The sequence below is a fragment of the Botrytis porri genome (assembly GCF_014898465.1).
Source record: "Botrytis porri strain MUCL 3234 chromosome Unknown BPOR_025, whole genome shotgun sequence".
NCBI lineage: Eukaryota > Fungi > Ascomycota > Leotiomycetes > Helotiales > Sclerotiniaceae > Botrytis > Botrytis porri.
The window spans coordinates 227,413-251,535 of NW_024066099.1; the positions used below are offsets into that span (position 1 = coordinate 227,413).

Genomic DNA, 24,123 nt, shown 5'->3' on the forward strand with positions numbered 1-24,123 from the left:
TAGTGACTCATGATGGCGGTTTCGTCCCACTTGGTTGTTCCCGCATATCTTCGGAATTCCGTAGCATACTTCAATGCTGATCCTGTCTGCTTGAGGTTGAAGATCTTATCTTCCGCTACCTCTAGCTCATTAGAGTTCCCGAAGATTCTACGTATCTCTGTCTTAAATCCTTCAAAACTGTTGAAGATTGTTCGAGTGGGTTGCATGCGATCCTGATCGTCATGCTCGAAATAGTCGCGCAAGTATGGCTGAATCCATTTGCCTGCCTCACCTCTGAGGTATGACACGGCCCAAATACTCTTAGATTCCTTTTCGGTGAACTTGTCTTGGTTGAATCTAAAATAGATTTCAAGTTGTAAGAGGAAGGTGTCGAGTTCCTGTCGACTTCCTTGGTATTTGTCTGGTAAGGCAATCTTGAGTGTTTCGTTGATGGTAATTTCCTTGGGAGCGTCGGTCATCTCGACATCGTTGGTGTCGGGTGCTTGTGCCTGACTGCTCGCGGATGCACTGATGGGTGTCATATCGTCGGTTGGTATTGAATTGGTACTTGAAGCAGAAATGGTGCTCAAAGTGTTACGGGAGCTGCCTCTAGGGTCACGTGGAAGTGTCTAGAGATCTCTCGAGGTGGTTTAGACTAGACTTCAAGTAGGAATTCAATAAGGTTGTAACTGGTTGCAATTCTCGTAACTATAGTAATGAAACTAATGATTGTTCTTGAGCACGAAGCTCTACATTGTAATGAAATCCTGTTCCCTTATATAGACCTTCCTGCTCTGTTAACTCTTGAGTCGATTGTCGAAAGCCGATGGTCGAGTTTCGAAAGTCGAAAGTCGAAAGTCGATTTCGATTGTCGGCTTTTATGGTCACGTGATGCTAATCCTGTAGTTCTTGTTATCCGTCGTAACAATAATATTATTATGAAATATCGATTTCAATACTACCTCATATAGTAAACAATACATTATTAATTATAATTGAAGAAGGTAGTAATTCTTTAATATAAAGTGTATATCATTAAAACAATAGCATTCTAACATTATCATATCTATTATTTCGATTTTATTTAACTATTTAGTTCTATAATTGTTACGATGGTCTGCCACAATAGACGTCACGTGACCCCGACGCTTAGGTAACCGGATCAGAGGGATCATTAGTGATCCAGTTGATCGGATCAGAAGGATCATTTGTGATCCGACTGAGCACAGAGAACGAAGGTCTATATAAGGGAATGGGTTTCATTACAATGTAGAGCTTCGTGCTCAAGAACAATCATTAGTTTCATTACTATAGTTACGAGAATTGCAACCAGTTACAACCTTATTGAATTCCTACTTGAAGTCTAGTCTAAACCACCTCGAGAGATCTCTAGCCACTTCCACGTGACCCTAGAGGCAGCTCCCGTAACAAAATATCTATAAGTAATTTATACCCACCCTATAGATTATTCATTCAGATTTTTGAATTATCCGCCTCACGATGAATAATCTGTAGGTTACCCACCAAGGTTATTATCCGCCCTGCGGGTACCCGTTGCGCAGCCTAGCCGGAATCGTTGTTACGATGATCAATTTGGTTGCCACTTGTGAAGATTGTAATGACCGGAGGACTAGCGGGCGTATCATGTCAGGCTGGTTATCATGTTTGTCCAAAACAGGGAATCTTTATTACATTACATATAGTCGAGTGACTCTAGTCTAGCTTTTGACACCAAACGACCAATATTTTCTGACATAGTAGCCCTGGGATGGAGAAGGACAGGTTTACTTTTCGAATGCCAACATTCTAAAGGAAATTTCTTTTGCCTCTTAGTCAACTTTTGATTTTTTTAGTAGATAATTATGAAAAATTAATTATTTTAGTCTTTGTCTTCGGGGAAAGACTCCAAATCAGCTCGTGGACCATGGTTATATGCTTATGTACAGTAGTAAGACGAGACCTTCAAGTTCTTCGAACTTTTGATGATCAGCATCATTCCTGCGAAAATTTCATTAGCCAAGGCTTTGAAGACAGCAGAAGAATGGATTTTATAAAGAATGGACATAGTTACCATTGGACCAGCCATACCCCTTAGGGCTCTGGCGTCGAGCTTATAATACATTATATGCCTGTTCAGGCTAGCACCTTCTTCTACAGCCTGGTTACGTCATTTAATGCCTTCGGATGTATGACGCAAGAGAAGTCCAATATACTATCAGTATAAATGGTTTATACAATGAATTCCTGCTTCCATGTTTGTCAAAAAATCTTTCCAAATTCGTGTTCATGGTCATCAGAAAACAGCATGAGAAAAACGAATTTTATAAAGAATGGACATGGTTACCATTGGACTAGTTATACCCCTTAGGGCTTTGGCGTCGAGTTTATGATATATTATGCCTATTCAGCCTAGTACCTTCTTTTGTATGTGAGAGATTTGCGGTTAATCTTTTTATGAGGTAGTGGCTAACTTAAAACTGTTAACCGGCCAAACAGACACAAAAAAATATCAAGAACTCGAGTCTTGAACACAAAGATACAGTTACTAGGAGTCAAAGATGTCTAAGTGGTGCCGTCAAGAACCTTCAAGAGCTACTACAATTTGGTGCTTAGGCGTCGTCATATTAGCATTGACGTGAAGTGGAATCATGATTGGCTATTATTGGAATCGAGACAATGTTTCCAAGATGCGGTCGATAGTTTTGCTTGAGCTTCTAGCAACCTCTCCTGAAGACAGATCAGAACGGATTCTAGATCTATGTATGCTCCCTCTTCGAAACTGTGCAGAATCCCGCGCAATTCTTGACAACGATGAGGTTGTACAGCACCTCAATCGAATTATGTCAGCAGGACAATGGGAAAATAGATTAGATATCTCTAGTTTAAGGTGCTTGACATCGGAAGAACGGACATATTTCCAAAGTTTTGCACACAATAAGAAATATGGGTGTCCCGATCTGACTTTTGTAATGAAGAAGTCAGACTCCGGAGCCGTGTTACAAACTATAACATGAGAAAAGCAGAGGATGAGATTAAGCCATCGAGTCATGTGTGTGGATATGATTGTTCAAGCAAAGATCCGGAGAAGTGCCAATTGCAGTGCCATCGTAATCGGGACAGAAAGCCAAATAGACTTTTGAGTCTGGAGAGAATCAAGTTCTATGCACAAAACTTTCTTCGGGCGGAAACACCGATTATCAGTATTATATAAAAGAAACGGGTCGACAGGAGGATTAGGATTTCTCGGGAGTAGAGGGACGTCAATTATGCTGAGTCAATCTCGAGGCTATATATACACAGCGCTATATATACACAACGACCAGATTTTATTAGACCTTCGAATTGTACGATTATCGATATTTCAGGAACTTTGTTTGACATGGAAATAGAGCAATCCAGACTTCTCACAGAATCTAAGGGTAGGAATACATCTGTAAGATTTAGATCATGATAAAAAAAGTCAGTGTCCGTGTTGCTGGGTGTACTGACTTGTCTCCATTGGCGCAAGTCGGTGTATGAACTGCATTCTACTAAGAAATAATGAATTGCTGAAAGCTGTGAATATGTCAATCTCTTGCAATTTTTGAGGAGAATTGTAATCTCTAGAACGTCTGGAATGGTGGAGAAACTTCAAAATATTTCCAATGTTTGGAAATTTGTCAATATTTGGGGGTCATCGGTTCATGCATGTGTGTAGTACGGGGAGAGACAGACAGTAGGAATACCATGTCAAATCACATCCTTTCAATCCATCCAATTCGTCAACATTATATTTAAAATACAGTTAGCAGTGTCTATTGTTGAACTACTTACTCCCTTTCAGTCCAAGGGGCTGAATTTCGAGACTATTTTATTTCCATCCCCCCACTAGAATATCAACCCACGTTCCATGACCCGACCAAGATTTCAGGGTAGAATTCAAAATAAAGGCCCTATAAACTGGGACTGAAACCTGAGGAAGAAACTTGCAACAGCAGACATGTGCCTCATCAAGGAAGGGAGGGAAGGAGTGGCAGCCTACTCGTTGCCCCTTGAACCACCAGGTTTTGCAATTTTGACGAAAGTGGACATGGAGAACAGAAACGACGTTATACGATAAGTAGAAAGAATAAATAGTCTAAGTTTCATAAACTAGTCCTCCTTTTGATCTAGTCATCTCTTTGAAACTGATAATCTGACAGTGTCGACTATTGAAATGGAAATGACATAACAAGGGTAGATACTCAAACGCTCAAGTCACGACGAAAACTTAGTCATCCCGTGATTGATTGCAGACCATGGGGCACTAGCATTATTGGCCATCGACTTACATTCTCGGACCTGTGGGTAAAAAAAGGTTGTACGAATGTACGTAGACCGGCCCGACTTTCGAGCATCCCATGCGAGAACGACGAAACAAATTCCCCGTCACTACCTACCAACGGACTGGATGATCTTGTACACAAATACATCTATCCCGTCAATGATCTGGTAATGCCACCTGTACACACGTCCATATATTTCCGGCCCCCACTCCAATCCTTCAGCTAGCCGAAAAGCCTCTATCTGCCACAGCTACACCACACCAGCTATACCGGAATCTCATCCGGTAGTATCGCTCTAATTCTCCAGCCAGCTTTCCAATTTAGGAATCGGTGTCGAACGAAAACGGCATGGAGACAGATGGAATCGTGTCTTGAACGGGACATCACGACATAGATATACGTGCGGACAGCCTCGAAAAGGCAAATTGTCAGAATGACCACGTGGCTTGGCAAATGTTGTACCACGTGTAGGTAGTAGGATAATAATTTATTTTTGGATGTCAGAATGGTGTAGGTATGAGTGAGGCGAGGGCATTTCCATCTTCAATTAGAAAACTCGAATACGTGCATGGTATTGAAGGGTTTCTCGAATGTCAAGAACAATCAAAGAAACATTGAGAACTCATAATTCGCAACTGGCCGCCTATCAGGAGTACGACCAGCTCATGAGAGGAAGTTAAATTCTCATCCCGTCTTCCAAACCACCTGCAACAAAATCTGCACGTCATCCCGAGCACAACCACAACATATTGCGTCTCCAATTTTCTAGCAGGCTCTCACATCTATCCTTGTCCCGTTATTCCCATATTCGTTGCCTACAGAGAAATGCGCATGGAATTGGATAAGTTTACTGCGCATCATCTTTTGCCGTCCCACAAACGTACAGTATTATCTGATCGCCGAGTATGTGATGTCGAATTGTACTGTCGTACTGTAACTTTTCAAATAGGATTGATGGACTTGCGATCGGCTTCCGCTGGTAAATTCTTTTGTTCCTCACTTTCTGCCTTCCGTCTGTACTTCCTAGCTCTTCGTATGCGAATTTCGAGATCTTCCATGGCTTTCTCGGTATTCACCAATTTCGGAATGACATCCATCATCTTGATGCTATCTTCCTTTGTATCCTTCAAAGCCTGAGGGGTGAAAAGCCCAAACATTCTCAATGGGTCCTTCTTGGAAGCAGTTTTCGTGCCATCATCTCCATTTGTATCTTTGTTCAAAAGGTCCGATTTCGATTCCGAAGTAGAAGCTTCGTTAATGGCGAACAGAGGAGGAGGGGTAAAATTTGTCGATTGTGTATTCGAGGCGTTTTCGGGGATCGTTACATTGCATAACCTCTGTGCTTGAATACGATCATCGTAGAACGAGGTATCATAACGGATTCCATTCTGCGGCGTAAAATTGGCTCGGGACAAATTAATGTACATCTGTTGTCGTTCGTATTAGTATGAGTACCTAGGTAGTAAACTGGATTTCCTGATCATCACCTGGGAATGAAGAGAGGATACGGGACTGTGCTAATGATCAATGAGGGGTAAGAGGGATGAGGGGTTCAATCATCAAGATGTATGGTGAATATATTGAACGACATGATCTTGCAAGAAGAGATTTACAACTAACAGATGACGACAATGTGGAGAGCTTAGATCTTAAAGCACTGTATTGATGCAAAAGTTGAAGGTATTGTTCAAACAGATGATCAATTTCCAGGCTAAGTTCTTGAACGGGAGAGATAGAGATAGACATGGTGAAGTCCGAGTTTAGTGAATTAGACTTTATTGCAAGGGGCAAAGATCAAATTAAGATATCGTAGTGAGTTATGCGTAGTGTGTAGTGTGTAGTGTGTAGTGCGTTGTGTGTTGTGTGTTGTGCGTTGTGCGTTGCGTCGGATATGATTTCAGGGCGAAATTTCGATATTTGGATCGTGATTCTCGAAGGAGTCTGGGAAGAATAGCTACCTAGCGACCTAGCGACCTAGCGACCTAGCGACCTAGCTAGCATGGAGGAGTAGTAAGTAGTCTGTGTTGTTGTAAGACTCAGTTACCGGTACGTACCAGTAAAGATAAGGTAATAATTACTACGAAGTACGAAGGTACTCTCGAGAGTCGAGGTAAGTTATGATTATGATTTGAATTGCGAGGTGGAGTGCCAGCGAGCCAACTGCTAGGATTTCATCAAGGATCATGGAAGAAAAGAAGAAAACTCGTGGAAGGTGGAGAATCCTCCGTAGATAATTAATTAGAGACTGCTTAATAAGGAAATTCGGTCGATTGATTGTCTACGCGAGTTCTTACTGGGTACCTGGGCAGGAATGCGAAGTAAGTCCAAAGGGGAAGAAATGAAGATATTGATGATGTGTTGTGTTGTGTTTTACAAAATAGGGCACCACAAAGTGATGATTGGGTGATGATTGAGTGATGATTGAGTGATGATTATAATGATTGTAATAATTGTAATGATTGTGATGATTGGTAATAATTGGCCATGATTGATGATGGTATTTAATTCCTATGACTAGTTAACCTAGGAATGAATGATTGATTTTATTTTAGTTCAACGTTTGAAAATCTTCTCCAAGGTATAATATGCCTGCATGCAGGTGGGTAGTAACTCTATCCAATCCACAGAGCATCACTGCAATTAAACTTTACCATTCTCGTTCTATTTACATTGTACTTACATTCAAGACTCTTTTCGAGACTGAAAACACTCCGCTGGACCACTGCCGTGGAAGCTCGCACTAGTTAGAGAAGGAGAGCATGGAGAGCATGGAGAGCATGGAGAGCATTGAGAGCATTGAGAGCATGGAGAGCATTGAGAGCATGGAGAGCATTGAGAATTTCATGTTTTTGATAAAGCTGTCAGCTGCTATCATTATTTTCCTCTTCCCTTTCCAAGCCTTGGTAGTGTAATACTTTGTACTTCGCATTGAAATTTAGAAAAGAGAACCCTAGACGTTTAATGCCATCTACTTTCTTTTACTACCTACTTTACCACTGCCTATTACCTACCGACTCATCATCGACTTGTCACGGCTGTAACTTATTAGTTGCAGGTGTAAGGAAGGGCATTGGTGGTAATCAATGGTTCTGTCGCATTGATATGTACTTCGTAGATAATCAATATTTCGCTCTGATATCCCATCCCGCCCTCTCTCTCTGCTTCAGACCCTTACCTACCCTGCCAGCATGGCCTGCCTCAATCTAGGCTTGCCATTCCTTTCCCTCCTTTACCCACCTTGCTTGTTTTGCCCTACCTGAATCCTTTCATGCGCTGAGTACCTGGCCCATTGGAATAATGTGTTGAATGCTGGGTATGAGCAAGCTGCTAGAGTTTGATTTTCAGCAGATAGTCAATAGGTTTCCGTTTGCTTGGGAGGAGTTGAAAGACCTTATTGCACCAAATTGCTTTATACTTTCTTCCAATTGGACAGGAAAGGGAAGAAACCGCAGCAGGAACGGCAACTAGAGCAATAGCGAGCCAGATCAAGAGCATCTCAGAGGGGGAAAGGTACACCGATACCTACTCTGTAATATCCCTAGCTAGATACCCATTTATTTATTCATCCCTTTAACTCACCGTGTGAACAAAGTCAATGAGAAAATAACCTTGATAAATCCAATTTTGATTTGTTCAGTCGCTGTCTTTCCAACGCCCCAACCTTCCCGTCAAGTGTTGGCAACTAATGGCATAGGTATTAATACACAGTTACAAGAATCAAGCCAGTACAATACAACGCAACAACACCCATACAGCGCTACCTCCATCTAATAAGTACCTACACTACTCGAATAGAATATAAAGTAATGAATCAAAAAGGAGCATAAACCACCGAACCACCGAACCACCGAACCACCGAACCACCAAAACACCCTACTTGCATCGCCAAACCATTAAAATCTAGGAAATTTTAAAATACACGAACCACACAACTACAGGAAATCATAATGATAAATACTGATAATAAGCTAACAAGAGAGAGTCCCTACTCGAGTACTGACCTAGTGAGAAAGGGGAGAAAATTACAAGGAGTTCAATCATTATCCTCATCCCATTCCATCTCATCTCCATCCTATCCTATCCTATCCTATCCTATCCTATCCCATCCCATCCCCATCCCCATCCCCATCTTATTATTGTTGTCTCGTCTCGCTCGAGCATGTCTTGTCTCGTCACATTTTCTGCCTGATAATTCAGACCTCGAATATTATCAAAAAGATTGGAAATCGTTTGCGCATATTGCATGCATTATTATTACTTTCCTGGATCAATCTCATTCAACTCGTTCTCGTGCATTTTCATTCAACCTCAACCCCTACTTTCAGTCAGTTCAATTTAATTCAATCTTTCCAATCCTTCATTTCGCACACATCACATTCAACCACCCTCTCTCAATCAAATATCACCACCACTCTTATCGAACGTCATTTTGCATACAATCAATTCCTACAGACCGAGCGCAACTCGATACAACCATCGAACAACTTCTTACATTTGTTGAATTGATTTCGGGAGAAAGTGGACTTGAAAGAACGATTCTCCCCCAGATAATCAAGAACGGGTTATTGTTGTCTCTAGACAAACGGAACAATGGTCGTCGCAACGATAAAGTTCGTATCTCCTTCATAATTCCTTCTTCCTTTCCGTTGTCTTGCTCTTGGACATCTGCTATTACGTAGCTTCATTGGGGGATTGATGATCATGATGAAGCTGTTGTTGTGGCATGGATTGAAGAATGATCTCGGAGAATTACCTTATTTCAATGACTCCAATCATAGCTAACATGTAATATCGATCAATAGATGTGTCGTCGTCGGTGACGGTGCTGTCGGAAAGACGTGTTTACTTATATCTTATACTACGAATAAATTCCCTTCCGAATATGTTCCTACAGTCTTCGATAACTATGCCGTCACAGTTATGTGAGTTTGATTTACACCGTCATTTCTCAACTTCATTTCTCCCATCTCTTCAATACATATACAGCGACAGGATATTGTTCTGATCATGAATTTACTAGGATCGGGGATGAACCATATACACTCGGTCTATTTGATACCGCCGGACAAGAAGATTATGACAGACTTCGACCTCTTTCATATCCACAAACCGATGTCTTCCTCGTTTGCTTTTCGGTAACCTCGCCCGCATCATTCGAGAACGTACGAGAGAAATGGTTCCCAGAAGTTCACCATCACTGCCCCGGCGTACCTTGTTTAATCGTTGGCACACAGACCGATTTGAGAGATGATCCCAGTGTCAAAGAAAAGCTTACAAAACAAAAGATGAAGCCGGTCGAAAAGAGTGATGGTGAGAGGATGGCCAAGGACTTGGGGGCTGTTAAGTACGTTGAGTGTAGTGCTCTGACTCAATACAAGTTGAAGGATGTTTTCGACGAAGTATGTATTCCTTGATTCTGGGATGCGGCACACCTTCTATCGAGGTATTCATGAAAAAAGGGAAAATGCTAATTATGAGTAGGCGATTGTTGCGGCATTAGAACCTCCTGCGCCAAAGAAGAAACAACATAAATGTTTAATTCTTTAATTCAATTGTTTTACATAGACCAAACAATTAACATTCTACCTTACCTTCTTTCGTACCGCTCTTCACCGTCACCTTCCCCATTTATTCTTTTGAATCTCATTGTCCATATCCTCTTCGAGCAATTACATAAGTTCGGAATATCCTAGTGTTGTATCACCGTGGAGGAAATCGAAAGTTACGTTACATATTCACACATCACCGGACTGGTCAAGAATCGTCATCTTCTTGCGCCTTCAATTCAGAAATGGGGGTATGATGCGTCATTTTGAAACGGCAAGGAAATCTTTAGGGGAAGAGTAGCGAAAAGACTCGAGGGATGATACAGTGCTTCCACATCGAGGGAGATTATATGTGGACAAAATGTGGACAAAACTTGGAGTATCAATTTTCTCAATCGATTTCCCGGGGCAGGACTTTGAGGTTGTGGGAACGAAGGGAGGTAGAGAAACGGGTTGACGTGCGAAAGCTTTTTTTCTTTTCTTTTTACAGTCCTCTCTTGTTACTTTGATCCGAAGAATCGATTCCCAGAAAGTCTGCTTTGATTACATCTTTTTCTATATGGCGTGTGGGCTGGGGTGTTTTGTAGGTAAAGCGTAGGGAGCAGGAGTGCAATATACAGAATTTTGATACCTTGATACATCTTATTGTGAGCTAAAATATACAATTCTTAGCTTGTGTCGGATTCGAGATCCTTGAACCTGTGAAAGGACACAGCGGCAGGGAGCGTCGTGGCGTCGTCCGTCAAGCAGGGGGGAATATATGATTTCTCGAGCTCGATTCACATAAGAAAGACATGGCGTTATGTCTACAGGTTTTTCGGATGAGCTGAATTAGATTTATGGAATCGAATGATGTTCACCACCTTTCGAATTCCTGTAACGTTGGTTGGTTTGAGTTGACGCTATATTCTACTGACAATCTTCATCTCACAAGCATAACATAGATAGCATGGCATGGCTGTGGTTTACATGTGGAACCGTTTGTAAAGTAAATCAATAAATTGGAGCTTCAATGCGCGAACAAAAAGTCTCGACTCGGAGCTTGAAGATAAGGGACAATCATGATAGGCTCGAGGTTCCGATATTAGTGGACAAGTGGACAGACAAACTTATTAGACAGACCGTTCGAAGTACCGAGCCGAATTGTTAGCTGGCTCATCGCGGGGAACATTTTCATTGTAAAACTTATCAATTACTTATGTAACGATTTGTAATCAATGGCAAAGATACCCGATAGAGCTTATCAAAGTCACCCTCCAGCAAGACAATCGAGAGGGCGTGTTATCTACGATGGAACTTGAGCTCTTAGAGAGATGATCATTTTCGTTCCTATATCAAGACAACAGCAGGAGGCTCCCCACCATAGATCTTTTGTGTTCCCCGTCTCCTTCCTTCGACCGTTTGGACATGCGAACACAAAAATCTTGAAAGGTTTAAAAAAGAAATGAAGCTCTCCATCTTCAAGTCACTGTCATTATTGGCAGCATGTGGGGTTTTCCTACCAACTTTTGTGGTGGGGCATCAGCATGATGAAATTGCACAGCAACATTTGAATGTAGAGAGATTGGGACTTGGAAAGGTCGATGGAAGTGTGAGTAAGGAAGAAAAGCAAGAATTGGAGAGACTTTGGGGGTTTGAGGTCAGTCATTTTTGTTGTTCTAAACTTTTGTTGTAAGCATGTTGGTACAGGAGGGAGACATAATTTCGAAAGATTTATGGTAAATAATCAAGGAACCGTGATAGTGACGGATCTACATTCTTGTATTATGGATTGGTGACTTGATTATAAGACTCTTACGAAAGGATATATGCCCAGTGGCATATACCGTAGGATCTAGATTTCCCCAATCCTGTGTACAATCCTGTGTCCGAGGCATGTGGTTATAGCAATGGAATGAGAGAATGAATAGGAGGTGCAATTTTTCCACATTCATACTCTTCTATCCAATCCACATCTAGTCATCATCATTCAAAATCGTAAACTCATCACATAATGATTAATAAACCCTTGCAAGCAGTGGTCTTTCTCAGGAATTTCGACATTTGCCCATCTTGAATACAAGAAATGCCTCACTACCCCCGAGGAACTTTTCGATATAGGGATTCTAGGTGTTCCATTCGACACGGCAGTCAGCTATCGGCCAGGGGCAAGATTCGGACCCAAAGCTATTCGAGCCGCTAGTGCTAGACAAACTAGCTTTAGAGGATGTAAGTTCTAGTGCGCTTGATCCGTTAACCCACGAACGAAATAGTAATGGATGGGGAATACACTTTTTCCAAAACTAAAGAGCTAAACATTTCTGCCAGTTAATACGAGAGCTGGAATAAATCCATACACATCGTTTGCTCGCATTCTTGATTGCGGAGATATCCCAGTAACTCCCTTGGATAATGCCGTGGCATTAGATCAAATGACGGCAGCTTATACCGAACTACTAAACCGGAAGCCCTCCTCATCATCACTTACCCATCCAAAGATTATTTCCCTAGGGGGTGACCATAGTCTAGCACTGGCAGCTCTTCGGGCTCTTCGTCAGGTCTACAAGCAACCAATCGCCGTCCTTCACTTTGATGCTCATCTTGATACATGGCACCCAGCTAAATATCCAGATCCATGGGCAAGTATGCAAGCGCAATTCAACCATGGGAGCATGTTCTGGCTCGCTTCAAATGAAGGATTAATCATGAACGGTAGTAGTGTCCATGCGGGATTGAGAACACGACTAAGTGGTGATAATTACGCGGATTATAAGGATGATGATAGACAAGGCTTTTTAAGAATCTCCGCGGATGATATTGATGATCTTAGACCTCAAGGCGTGGTAAAGAAAATTATGGAGAGAATTGGAACGGAAGTTCCGGTTTATCTTAGTATTGATATTGACGTTTTGGATCCCGGCGTAGCACCAGGAACAGGCACGCCTGAACCTGGTGGATGGACGATGAGGGAGCTGATTAGAATATTAAGGGGAATAGAGGGATTGAATGTCGTGGGTGCGGTGAGTATTGTCAAGTTTTTCGATTCTTATTTCGTGCACCCAACAAGTTACCAAATTGGGTACCAAACGCCTACAACAAGATAACGTCTGATTCCTGTATCAATTAAACTCTTGAGTTGATTTCAAGCATTGGCGAATCGCAAACAGCGTTCTTTTCAGTGCTGTTGCATGTCCTGCCACCCATCATCGAATTTTACTTCAAAACTTGAACTACGCCTTTTCCAATCATAGCATTCCCATTGATTACGAATACTAATTCTTGGATTTTTAGGATGTCGTGGAGGTTAGTCCGAGCTATGATGGAGCAGGGGAAGAAACGGCACTCAGTGGTGCGCAGGTGGTTTTCGAAATGTTGACGAGTGTTGTCAAGAGAGGACTGAGGGATATGGGAAAGGTTACAGAAGTCAAAGAAAGTAGGAAGAAGGAGGAGCTATAAAAGTAGTGGCTTACCTGTCGAAGGCAGAGTTTGAGCTGACGAGGATGACCTGAGGAGATCAGATTATCTGTTGACTCATGTATTTAGACACTGAGAAGAATGTCTAAACTGTAAGTAGGCTTCGGAAACACGATAAAATGGTGTTTTCGTGGATGAAAAAGAAACAAAATGGTACGAGCTGGGAAAATCTAGACTTAATCAATGTACAGTCTATTCTTTAGATTCCTTGCGGGTCAAATTCTTTCTTCCATTTGACTTTGATACAGACTGTACTAAACTGGACCGTCACAAGCAGCAACTTACCGCTCGCTCCGATTGTTTCTGTAGGAGATTCCCATCAATTTGCGAATTTGGAGACAAAGCTAATCAGATTCTGGGGTTTGATCTCGAAACCTGTACTTAGCATCTTTCATTCACGGCAGACTGTAGAAAGTAAGGTAAATATGCCCAAGTGGCATTTGAAACTTTCAGGCAATCGAAGAATGTAGCGTTCATGACTGCGTTGGGTAGTTGCAAGTTCTCGTTAACATCCGTGGATTATATTTTGCATTTCCAAATTGAGTTATCGTCTTTTGCAGTTTACACCAAGGAAAGGTTCGCTCGCCATTGTACCGAAGATAATTCAGTCAGACCCTCACTCCGAATATCGAGCATCTGTCAATTGCTCCGTTGTTTAATATGGCCGTTGCGATGCTCTAGATAGATGAATATCATCTGAACACGGGTTGAAGTTAGGTGATAAGACGTTGATTGTTTGATAGCGTGGGAATCCGTAGCAACTTGGTGGGAAACACTCGGTGAAATTGAGACAAGACTCAAGCATTCAATGATGCAATTGAGGATTGATGCTAAGGGGTGCTTATATTATGCTTATTTATTCCAATGCATTTACCGGGGCATTACGGCACATGAAAATAAGGTAATGTAAAGGGGAAACTCGATATGACATGCTTGGCAGCAAGCATAGCTTGATGTAGGTGGTATTTGGGAAATTTACATGAAAGAATTGCATACTTTCCATGACTGCATATGCGGAAGGCCATCTCAAGGCAGACGCAATGAAAATCCTCCGGGATTTCATGACAAGAAAACAGTGGTTGCCTTGAAATTTTTTGCGGTGGGCAGAATCCAGACTCATAGAACGACCAAGTATGTTCAAACATCGCATGGTGGAGGACTGGCCCTAATGAAAATTCATCTCGGCCTTTCGGTCTTTCAAGATCCTGACGAGATCAATCAGCATGGATCTACTGTTATTTCTAGGTACCGTATTCATTGAGTCAGGTGATGGTATCTTATAAGTACAAAATCTATCTTAGAACAAAATAAAACATAGTCTTATAAACTATATAATACTTTATAATCTAGGTTTATTTTAAATATTATTATTATCTTAATCTCGTTATTTACTTTTCTATAATTTATATAAATATATAGTTTTATTCTAATAGTTATATTTCTTTAAGACTGAAAATAAACTATAAAAAAGAAGTATTGAGACAGGGATCATGTGACTACGCTAGCGTTGACGCTAGCGTCTTTCGATACTATAGTACTATATTAACTTTATTATTCTTATAATAATATTAATAAGAAGATTAAAAAAGAAGATTAAAAAGGAGAAATTAAAAAGAGAATGAAAAAGATACTTTTATAAAATACTCTTATAGTTTAAAAAGAAATCTTTTAATACTATAGAATATGATTTACTAATCTAGTATATCTAATAACTTTTTACTTATATAGAGATTAATAAAGAAGTAAGAGCTCGTTCGAATCGACTTGTTTTCGATATTAGAGTTAATATATTAGCTAGTAGTAATAGTAAATTCATAATCGATTCGATCTATATAGCTATACTAAAACCATGCGATACGCCTGTATCTATATCTAATTGAATAAAATAAATAAGAAAAAGATATAAAAACCTATTTCCTTTTAATGTTCTATTGAGTTGTCTATATTGTATACCTATTCTATCTAATACTTATAATCTATAATATCTATACTTTTGAAGACAATATCATTATAATTATTTTGTTTCCATTTTATAAATTAATAATATATAGCCTATTTTTATTTAATATAATAATATAAACCCCCCTTTCTCCTCTTTTATAACATAACAATTTTTATTATTATTAATATTATTATTACTATAATATAACTTTATAATTATTTATCTTTATTTTATAGCAATTATATTTCTTTATTTACTTTTTATTTTCTTTATTCTTTTCTTTTTTATTTACCTTCCCTAATCTTTTATTTATAATTTATTTTATTCTTTATAATAAAATATAAATCCTTTTATATTCTCTTAGATATTCTATTATACTTTATTTTATATCTACCTTATTATTCCTTTATCTTTATTAATTCGAATATTATTTTATTGTTTTTGAAATAGTACCCCTTTAAAATATCTTTTAAGAAGAGAATAGATGTCTAAAGGTTTCTTTTTTATTTTCGTTTTATTATATACTTATTTCGTAACTATTGTATTTATTGAGATCACTTAGTGTTATGACGGTATCCAACATACCGCGTCACATGGCCAAACGGTCACATGATGGACCTAGAGGATCTAGGGGATCGAAGAATAAATGTTTAGATTTATAAGATCCAAAGGATTCAAGTAGAACAGAACCTTATAATACTATAAAAAACGAAGGTTTATATAAGGAATAGGGTTTCTTTATATGTAGAGCTTTATACTCAAGAATAATCATTAGTTTTATTACTATAATTATGAGAATTGTAATTAATTACAACCTTATTGAATTCCTACTTAAAGTTTAATCTAAACCATTTCGAGAGATCTCTAGCCACTTCCACGTGACCCTAGAGGCAGCTCCCGTAACACTTAGAGGGGGGGAGACGTCAACTCGAATTACTATATACAGTACTATATAGCCTATATAAAATGAATAATATAAATTAAGATGTTCTAAAATAAGATATAATTCTTCTCATTATATATATAATAGGAAGAATCATATGATTCGCTTAAGCACGTGATTATACGTTCCGACAGTATTAAATGTTTATATTAATTTACTTATAATCTTGTTATAATCTATATTTATATTTATACGAAATACCCTTATTATTATATTAGAAAAGATGTATATCATAATATGAATATCTTATCTCTGAATTTTAGCTTTAAAAGTTCCCTGTTAAAAAAACATTTGTTAGTATAAATTCTTATAAATTGTATAAATATTATAATAATAGTTTTGTATATTATTATTGTTTATAAGAAAAATATATAAAGGGTTATAGGTAATCCTGATATTTATAATGTTGATTAGAATCTTAATGTCTTTATAACCATTTATAACCTTTATATTTATAAAAAGTTACCTATTATTATTAGTATTATTAATATCGATTAACCTATTAAGATTCCTTCTAAGTATTATAATTTCTTTAACATATTTAAGACTACTATATATATCATAGTTGAAAGGTTATACTATACTTTTATTATTATTAAAGCTATTATATGAGTGTAATAGATTAAGGTTATAAAATCTATTATATTCTTTTTCATCTAATTCGTTGATATGTATTATACTACTGTAAATTGTTTTTTATATTCTTTTCGTTCTTATTATTGATTAATATAGTATGGTCTTCAGGAGAAGAATGTTAATAATAATAATAAAACTAATATAGAAGTTGTATCTCGATTCTTTAAGGATGAAGTTTAAGATTTAATAAGGTTTTATTAATATTACTATATTTCTACAGTTAATTTTATGGTTTTGACCTATGTTTTTAATATTTATATATTAATATTCCTAATAAAAACATATATTAGGGAAATAGTTCTGTTTTAATAAGCTATATAATTACTTCTTTAAGTAATCTCGAGTTCTATATGAAGTTATATATTCATTACGTTTGAATTTACAGTCTCTATTGTTATAATATTATATCTATATAGTAAAAGATAATACAATTAATAATCTAATTTCTTTATCTATATTATATACACTCCGATATATATCCGGGCACTCTTTGTTTTACAAAGAAACCTTTCAGGTCTATATTTTCCGTTCTAATGTCTAATATCATTAAACTAATTTCTTTTTTAAAATTATCATACACCTTAAGCTAATTTCTATTAATTCAATAATCTAGGATAATAAGTATTTTAGGTTTGTAATGATTTTAAAGAATGTTTTTCTATATAATTGTTTAATCTTTTACATTTTCAAGTTGAAAATGAATTATTATATTTATTCAATATGAGATTTGTTTATTATTCTTTCTTGTTTTGTATTTTTGTTTATAATCCCTAATAACCTTATTATATTTCAGTCTGAATAGAGCTTATTTGAGCTTTGCTTTTTCGAAAATAATACAAATTCTCCTCGATTTTCCCATAAATCTATATCTTCTATACGCCCTATTATATTCTTCCTAAATCAATTTCAATATACTTATTCCTTTCAATTTAAATCTTACTATAACTTATAGCTTGTTCAGATAAATATTCAAGGATTTTATAAGAACTTTTATATATAGTATATAGATAAATATTGTTTTATAAATACTAATAACTATTTGAAGATAAGTATTTTTTTTTTTTGAAGATTGGGAATAATAGATTTAATTATTATCTTAGTAATTATTAGAGTATACTATATAAGTAATATATATATTATTATAGGTAGTACTATTATTTTATATATTTATCAAAATAAATATAAATTGATTTCTTAAATCGATGTTATAATCCTATATAAAACAAGTATCTAATTAATTAATTTTTCTTTTATTTGCTGAATATACTCTTTTCAAAATAGCTTAAAGTCTAAATAAAGATTTGATATTTTGATATTTAGCTTTAATACTATCGCAATGAAATCGAGCTGAAGGGAAATTTCTATATCATAAAATTTAAAATGTTTAATAAAATAAAGTAATTGATATTTTATTAAAATAAATTATAAATTATATTATTCCATTTATTGTATACATTTTTTGTGGATTTTATATAGAATATATATATTTTCTATTGTAATATCACTTTATATAAAAATATTGATATCATTTATAAACCCTATTTTATTAGTATATCGTTCGGTTTTTATATAAATATTAATAAATTTATTATTATAAAATAAAAAGAATATTGAGTTTAATGGGAAGCCCTAGGGGATTCCGTTTAGAATTTTCATTTAAGGATTAATATAATTATTCATTTGAATATTATTAGTTTTATTCTGAAGGAAGCTCATTATAAAATTGATTATTTAAATAGGTACCCCCTTATTTCTTAAAATATAAATTAACTTAGAATATAAAACATTATTAAAGACTTTGAATATATCTAAATTAAATATACTTACAATCTTTTTTGATTTAATATTTTATATTATATAAATTTGTTTAATAAATATTTCCAGAGTAATAATAATATCTTATTCTAATTGTATTCCTATTTGAAATTTAAATAGAAGGTTGTAAGTTTCTGTAATATAAGATAATTATTTGAATATAATTTTTTTAAGGAGTTTTTTTAAGATATTGAAAAGGACAATGAGACGATATAACTTGATTTATTATTTGTTCTTTTTTAACTTATAAAGGAGAATTATATATACTTTCTTGAATATCTTTAAATGATATCCGTGGACTATATAAGTCCGGAATAGGTAATAATAATGGATATTTATTAATTCAAATTTTAATATAAGTTTGATAATAAAATTTATAATTTCTAATAATTTTAGTGCTTTATAGGATTTCAATTTCATTACTATCTTAGTAAAATATGCTTTATTTAATTTAAATTCTATATCTATTACAAAAAGATATTTAAAAGAATTTTTTATATATCAATCTATATTGAATAGATTTGTTACTAATAATAACATAAAGAAATGATTTCCAAGTACTATTGCTTTGTTTTTTTTATTAAATATTATTACCTTATCTTTTTAATAAAAATTGAGGAACTGGAGTATCATCTTAAACAAATGACTTTTATTTTTGGTTTATTTTTCAAAGTTTATATATTATTATTTTCTTTTATTATTATTTTAATTCTTTCTCAAAAGTATTTTATTATTTCGTTTTGAATTATCTTTTTCTTTAGTTTTTATACCTTATTAAAAGCTTTATAAAAATTAGAAGAAAGATTAGTAGTGTATTCCTAATAAAATGATTAGGTTTATTTAACTAATATTATATACTGTTTTATTTAATATAATTTAAAGTATAAGAATATGATTACTATAAATATACTATTATCTATAATTGTTTATAGATAATAATATATCTTATTAATATAATTGTTAATCTTATTTATTATCTCTAATGATATAATATTTAGTATATTATCTATAATATTGTTCTTAAACTTATCTATATTTATGACTTTTTATAAGAGTTTTGGTAGTAGTTTAAAGGTATGTGGTTATATTATGATTTTAGTGAGAAATGGAATATAATTCGAATCTAAATCTAGGTATTTGTAGGTAATAATAAAGTAGATTTAATTTAGAGTTTTATTTAAGATTTAGATAAGATTTATTATAAATTTTTATATTTCTCTATTTTATATTATAATTTCTTTTAAAATAATAAATATAAAAAGAAATGAATTATAAAAGTTGATAAGTTTATTATTATATATTTCTATAGATTTCACTTTTGTTTCTTTTTAAAAAGAATAATAAAGATTAAAATCGCCTAGAATTATATACTTTTAATCTAAATTCTTTAGTTAATAAAAGATTATTAATAGAATTAATAGTTTAATAGCTTTATATTTAATTAATAAGATAGAGTTATAGATAGTAGTGATTTATATTTATTGTTTGATATTTTTATTTTGAATTTCAAGGTAAATAAAGTAAAGATTATATATAAGGATGTTAAATGTTCATTTATATATATCTAAGGTTTTATTTATATATAGTATTACTTTAGTTTTGCTTTTTTATTTGTAAATAAAATGCTATTATTGATTGTTATTGTAGGTGAATTTATTAAATGAATTGGTTCAAGGTTTTTGAATTATAATAATATAGTATTATATAACCTTCTTATAATATAGAAGTATAATTATTACGAATTTCTATTTATTAACATTATACTATAATATAATAATATTCTAGTATAATATTATAAAGATTCTAGAGGTTCGTTTTAATTATTGAATAAATTGCTATTCAAAATAAACCCTTACCTTGTTTTTGTAATATTAAAACTTTGATCCTAATTTAGAAATGATATTCTGAGTTGTTTACATTATATTATCTTTTATTATTAAAATAATATTAATTATTATAAGCTAGTGAATATAAATTGATTATCTAGAGTAATATCAGATTCTTGATTTCTTTATATTAAGATGTCGAATTGATTATATTTATTCTTTATTATAAAGTAATTTAAGATGAAAGGTATTATTTGTTTTATATATTCGAATTTCTTTATTAATTTGTAATAATTATACCTATCCCATATTTTATAATTTTCCTTATAATTAATATATTTCTATTTTCCTTTGTTCTTAATTCCTTTATTTTTATATTAATTCAAATAATGAGTTTTTATATAATTGTTATATGTTATTTGCCTGATATATATAAATAATTTATAATTTTTAAGTTTTTAATAATTATAATATCAATTTGATAAATATATTATATTATAAAGATTAATTTTTAGTTATATTTTATTACAAAATAAACTATTAAATAAAATCTAATTTACTATTTTCAAAAAGAATACAACAATAATAATAAATAATATTTCCTTTTTTTCGATTACTTTTTTATATAGTTCAAACAAATAATTTATATTTAAATCAATCTTAAAGTTATCTATTATAAAAGCAACCTCAAATCCTTTTTATATTAAATTTTTTTTAGACTGATTTGCTTTACTTTTATATTATATATAATAACTTGATTTATAAATTGTTTTACCTTTATATTTAAAAAGATAATATTAATCCAGATAAGGTTTTTTATAAGCTTGTTATACCTTTTTCAGGTTTTAATTATAATAATGAATTTGATATTTAATATCTTGTTGATTTCTATTATATTAATCTTTTCTATCTTTTTATTAATATTCTTTAATAAATCTTTATTAAATATACCTTTATATCTTTTTGTATTTATAATATTGAAACTAATTTAGATATTTTGAAGGGTATATATAATAATGGGTTTCTTAATTAGATTACTCATATTAATATGTTATATAAATATTGATCTGACTTTTAAAATATTTATATATAATTATGTTTATTATCCCTTTAGTACTTTTTATATCTTTTTTCCTATATTCTCTTTTAAAACTATTTTAACATCTTTTTACTAATATCACAATAAATGATTTAAACATTACAGGATTTTTCTATCTCTATTTTCAATGTTTTTATTAAGTTATACTAATATATTGTTAATTTAATAATTGTTTCCAAAAGTTCAAATATTATTGTATTAATTATCTCTTAATACTTTACTTTAAAAATCTCTGTTTTCTTTATTCTAAATACTATAATAGTCTAACGGAATTCCTATAAGAATATCCACTAAATCTTTAATAACAACGATATATCTATTTAAACTTGTTTTAATTAAAGAAACCTTATAGGAATGTTGTAAAGCTTTATTTACAGTTTTATAATAATTCTACAACTTTATTTCAAGTTTTTAGAATGCTTACTTTTCTGTGTTTTCATATATTAACTATATTAGATTTAATATCGTATTTATTAAACGTAATATTAAGTTTAATATATATTAGCTTAAATAAATACGTTTATTAAATATAATATTAAATCTAATAAAATAATAGATCTAACAATCTTATTAAAATAACAAATATATTAACTTTTCTTAACTTTTCTCATATAATAATTAATAGTAGGTTTCAAGATATTATTTCCTAGACTCTTAGTTACGACCGGGAAATATAGTCCATATATGAGTAAGAACATTAATAACTTTATATAGTATATTAAATATAAAAATTATTTAACTTGAATTTTTTATTAGAGATTATTAAAATAGTAATGATTAGAAGGTGTATTATAGATTTACATATTTTATTTATATAAAGAAATTTCTTAAAGTTTTTAAATTCTATTATATTTCACCTTCGAAAGAAATATAATTTATTATATTAAAGCCTTTTAGTTTATAATACTTTAATTGACTAATAAGATATTATAAGCGAACCCGGTCGTAAGTAGCGGTCTAGGGGATAGAGCGAATATATTTGAGAAAAAGCAATATCTCCTTTATTTTCAACTCAATTTCGTACATTTTAATATTATTTTAAATATACTAGCTTCACTCAAATATATATTAGCTTCAATATTTCAATACCCTTGTTATTTTATTATTATTAGAGATTTCACTAAATAAAAATAAAATCGATTCGAACGAGTCCTAATAAGTAATATAAAACGCATCTAAATACGTTCTTACTTTAAGTCTTTAAACAAATCAAATTATAATAACGTAACGTATGGGGAACTCGGACATATGGGGAACTCGGACACTTTTAGCCCATCACCAACTTGAAACCGCAATAACTTTTATTATGCATACCCAATCACCTTCTACATCTGCTCAAATTGAAGAGAAGCTTCAAAAGGCTATAATTTCACTTCAATTGAAAGAATTTAAATCGATTAGAAAGGCTGCAGAGCATTTTGAAGTCCCTAAGTCTACCCTAGCTGATAGGCTGGCTGGGAAGAAAACACGTTCTCAAACCCACGAAATGGCTCAAATTCTTTCAAACGCAGAAGAAAATACTCTTGTACGATGGATTTCACAACTTACCATCACTGGATTCCCTGCTACACCTATGTTGGTGAAGGAAATGGCCGACGAAATTCGTCTTCGACGCGTTCGGGTCGCGTCATCTCGAAATCCTACCTCGACAGAAATTCCACCTATAGGCCACGAATGGATCTATAGATTCCAAAAACGACATCCAGAACTTAAAACATGCTATTCACGTCAATTAGAGTCTAATCGGGCTAAAGAAGCAACTCTGGAGAATATTCAGGCTTGGTTTGACGCGTTTCGCACGCGTCTTATTGAGCGAAAGTATGAATTAGATGATATGTATAATATGGATGAAACCGGATTTGGAGTTGGAAGTACTCAAAGTACGCGCATTATAGTCGATTCTACTCAGAAATCGAATTGGAAAGTTACAGCTGGCAAGCAAGAATGGATAACTGCATTTGAATGTGTCAATGCAGCTGGAAATGCTCTATCACCTATGGTCATTTTCAAGGCTCAGAATACGAATTCTGCATGGATTCCAAAGGACACACCTCAAAGCTGGCAGTTCTCTACTAGTACAAATGGATGGACCTCAAATAGCCATGGATTAGAATGGTGAAAAAGGGTTTTCGAACCAGAATCCAAGAAAGTGTCAGGTGACCGACCTCGACTTTTGATCATGGATGGCCATTCAAGCCATATTACAGGTAGCTTTATTGCTTTCTGTATAGATAATGATATTGATTTACTTATATTACCTCCTCATTGCTCTCACTTGCTTCAGCCACTTGATATTGCGGTGTATGGGCCAATGAAACGATATCATGCTTTAGAGGTCGATCGATATTCTCGAGCTGGTGTAAAGCGAATCCAAAGAGCTGAATGGGTAGAACTCTTTCAAAATATTAGAAAAAAAGCATTGAATTCTTCTAATATTAAAGCTGGCTGGAGAGGAGCTGGTTTAGTACCTTTTGCCCCACGAAAAGTACTCGATTCATTACCATTTAACTCCTCCCAGCAACCTTCTACTCCACAAATGAGAACCCCCAATCAAGACCTAGACTTGTCTATACTCAGGAG

General features: G+C 34.0%; 4 protein-coding genes across 4 annotated transcripts; 3 read left to right on the top strand and 1 right to left on the bottom strand.

The window, feature by feature from the left end:
- Positions 1–2,666: 2,666 nt before the first annotated feature.
- EAF01_011832 (uncharacterized protein) lies at positions 2,667–2,993 on the top strand (the record flags this gene model as incomplete). The annotated part of the gene is made up of 1 exon (XM_038920090.1): positions 2,667–2,993. One exon carries the CDS (start codon positions 2,667–2,669, stop codon positions 2,991–2,993), a length of 327 nt encoding a protein of 108 aa, XP_038764480.1.
- A 2,231-nt stretch (positions 2,994–5,224) lies between these two features.
- EAF01_011833 (uncharacterized protein) lies at positions 5,225–6,029 on the bottom strand (the record flags this gene model as incomplete). The annotated part of the gene is made up of 2 exons (XM_038920091.1): positions 5,225–5,710; positions 5,904–6,029. 2 exons carry the CDS (start codon positions 6,027–6,029, stop codon positions 5,225–5,227), a joined length of 612 nt encoding a protein of 203 aa, XP_038764481.1.
- A 2,844-nt stretch (positions 6,030–8,873) lies between these two features.
- EAF01_011834 (uncharacterized protein) lies at positions 8,874–9,830 on the top strand (the record flags this gene model as incomplete). Its single annotated transcript, XM_038920092.1, has 4 exons — positions 8,874–8,893; positions 9,086–9,205; positions 9,304–9,682; positions 9,765–9,830. 4 exons carry the CDS (start codon positions 8,874–8,876, stop codon positions 9,828–9,830), a joined length of 585 nt encoding a protein of 194 aa, XP_038764482.1.
- A 1,443-nt stretch (positions 9,831–11,273) lies between these two features.
- EAF01_011835 (uncharacterized protein) lies at positions 11,274–13,264 on the top strand (the record flags this gene model as incomplete). Its single annotated transcript, XM_038920093.1, has 4 exons — positions 11,274–11,468; positions 11,848–12,037; positions 12,137–12,828; positions 13,100–13,264. The coding sequence occupies 4 exons, from the start codon at positions 11,274–11,276 to the stop codon at positions 13,262–13,264; spliced, it is 1,242 nt and encodes a 413-aa protein (XP_038764483.1).
- Positions 13,265–24,123: the final 10,859 nt, after the last annotated feature.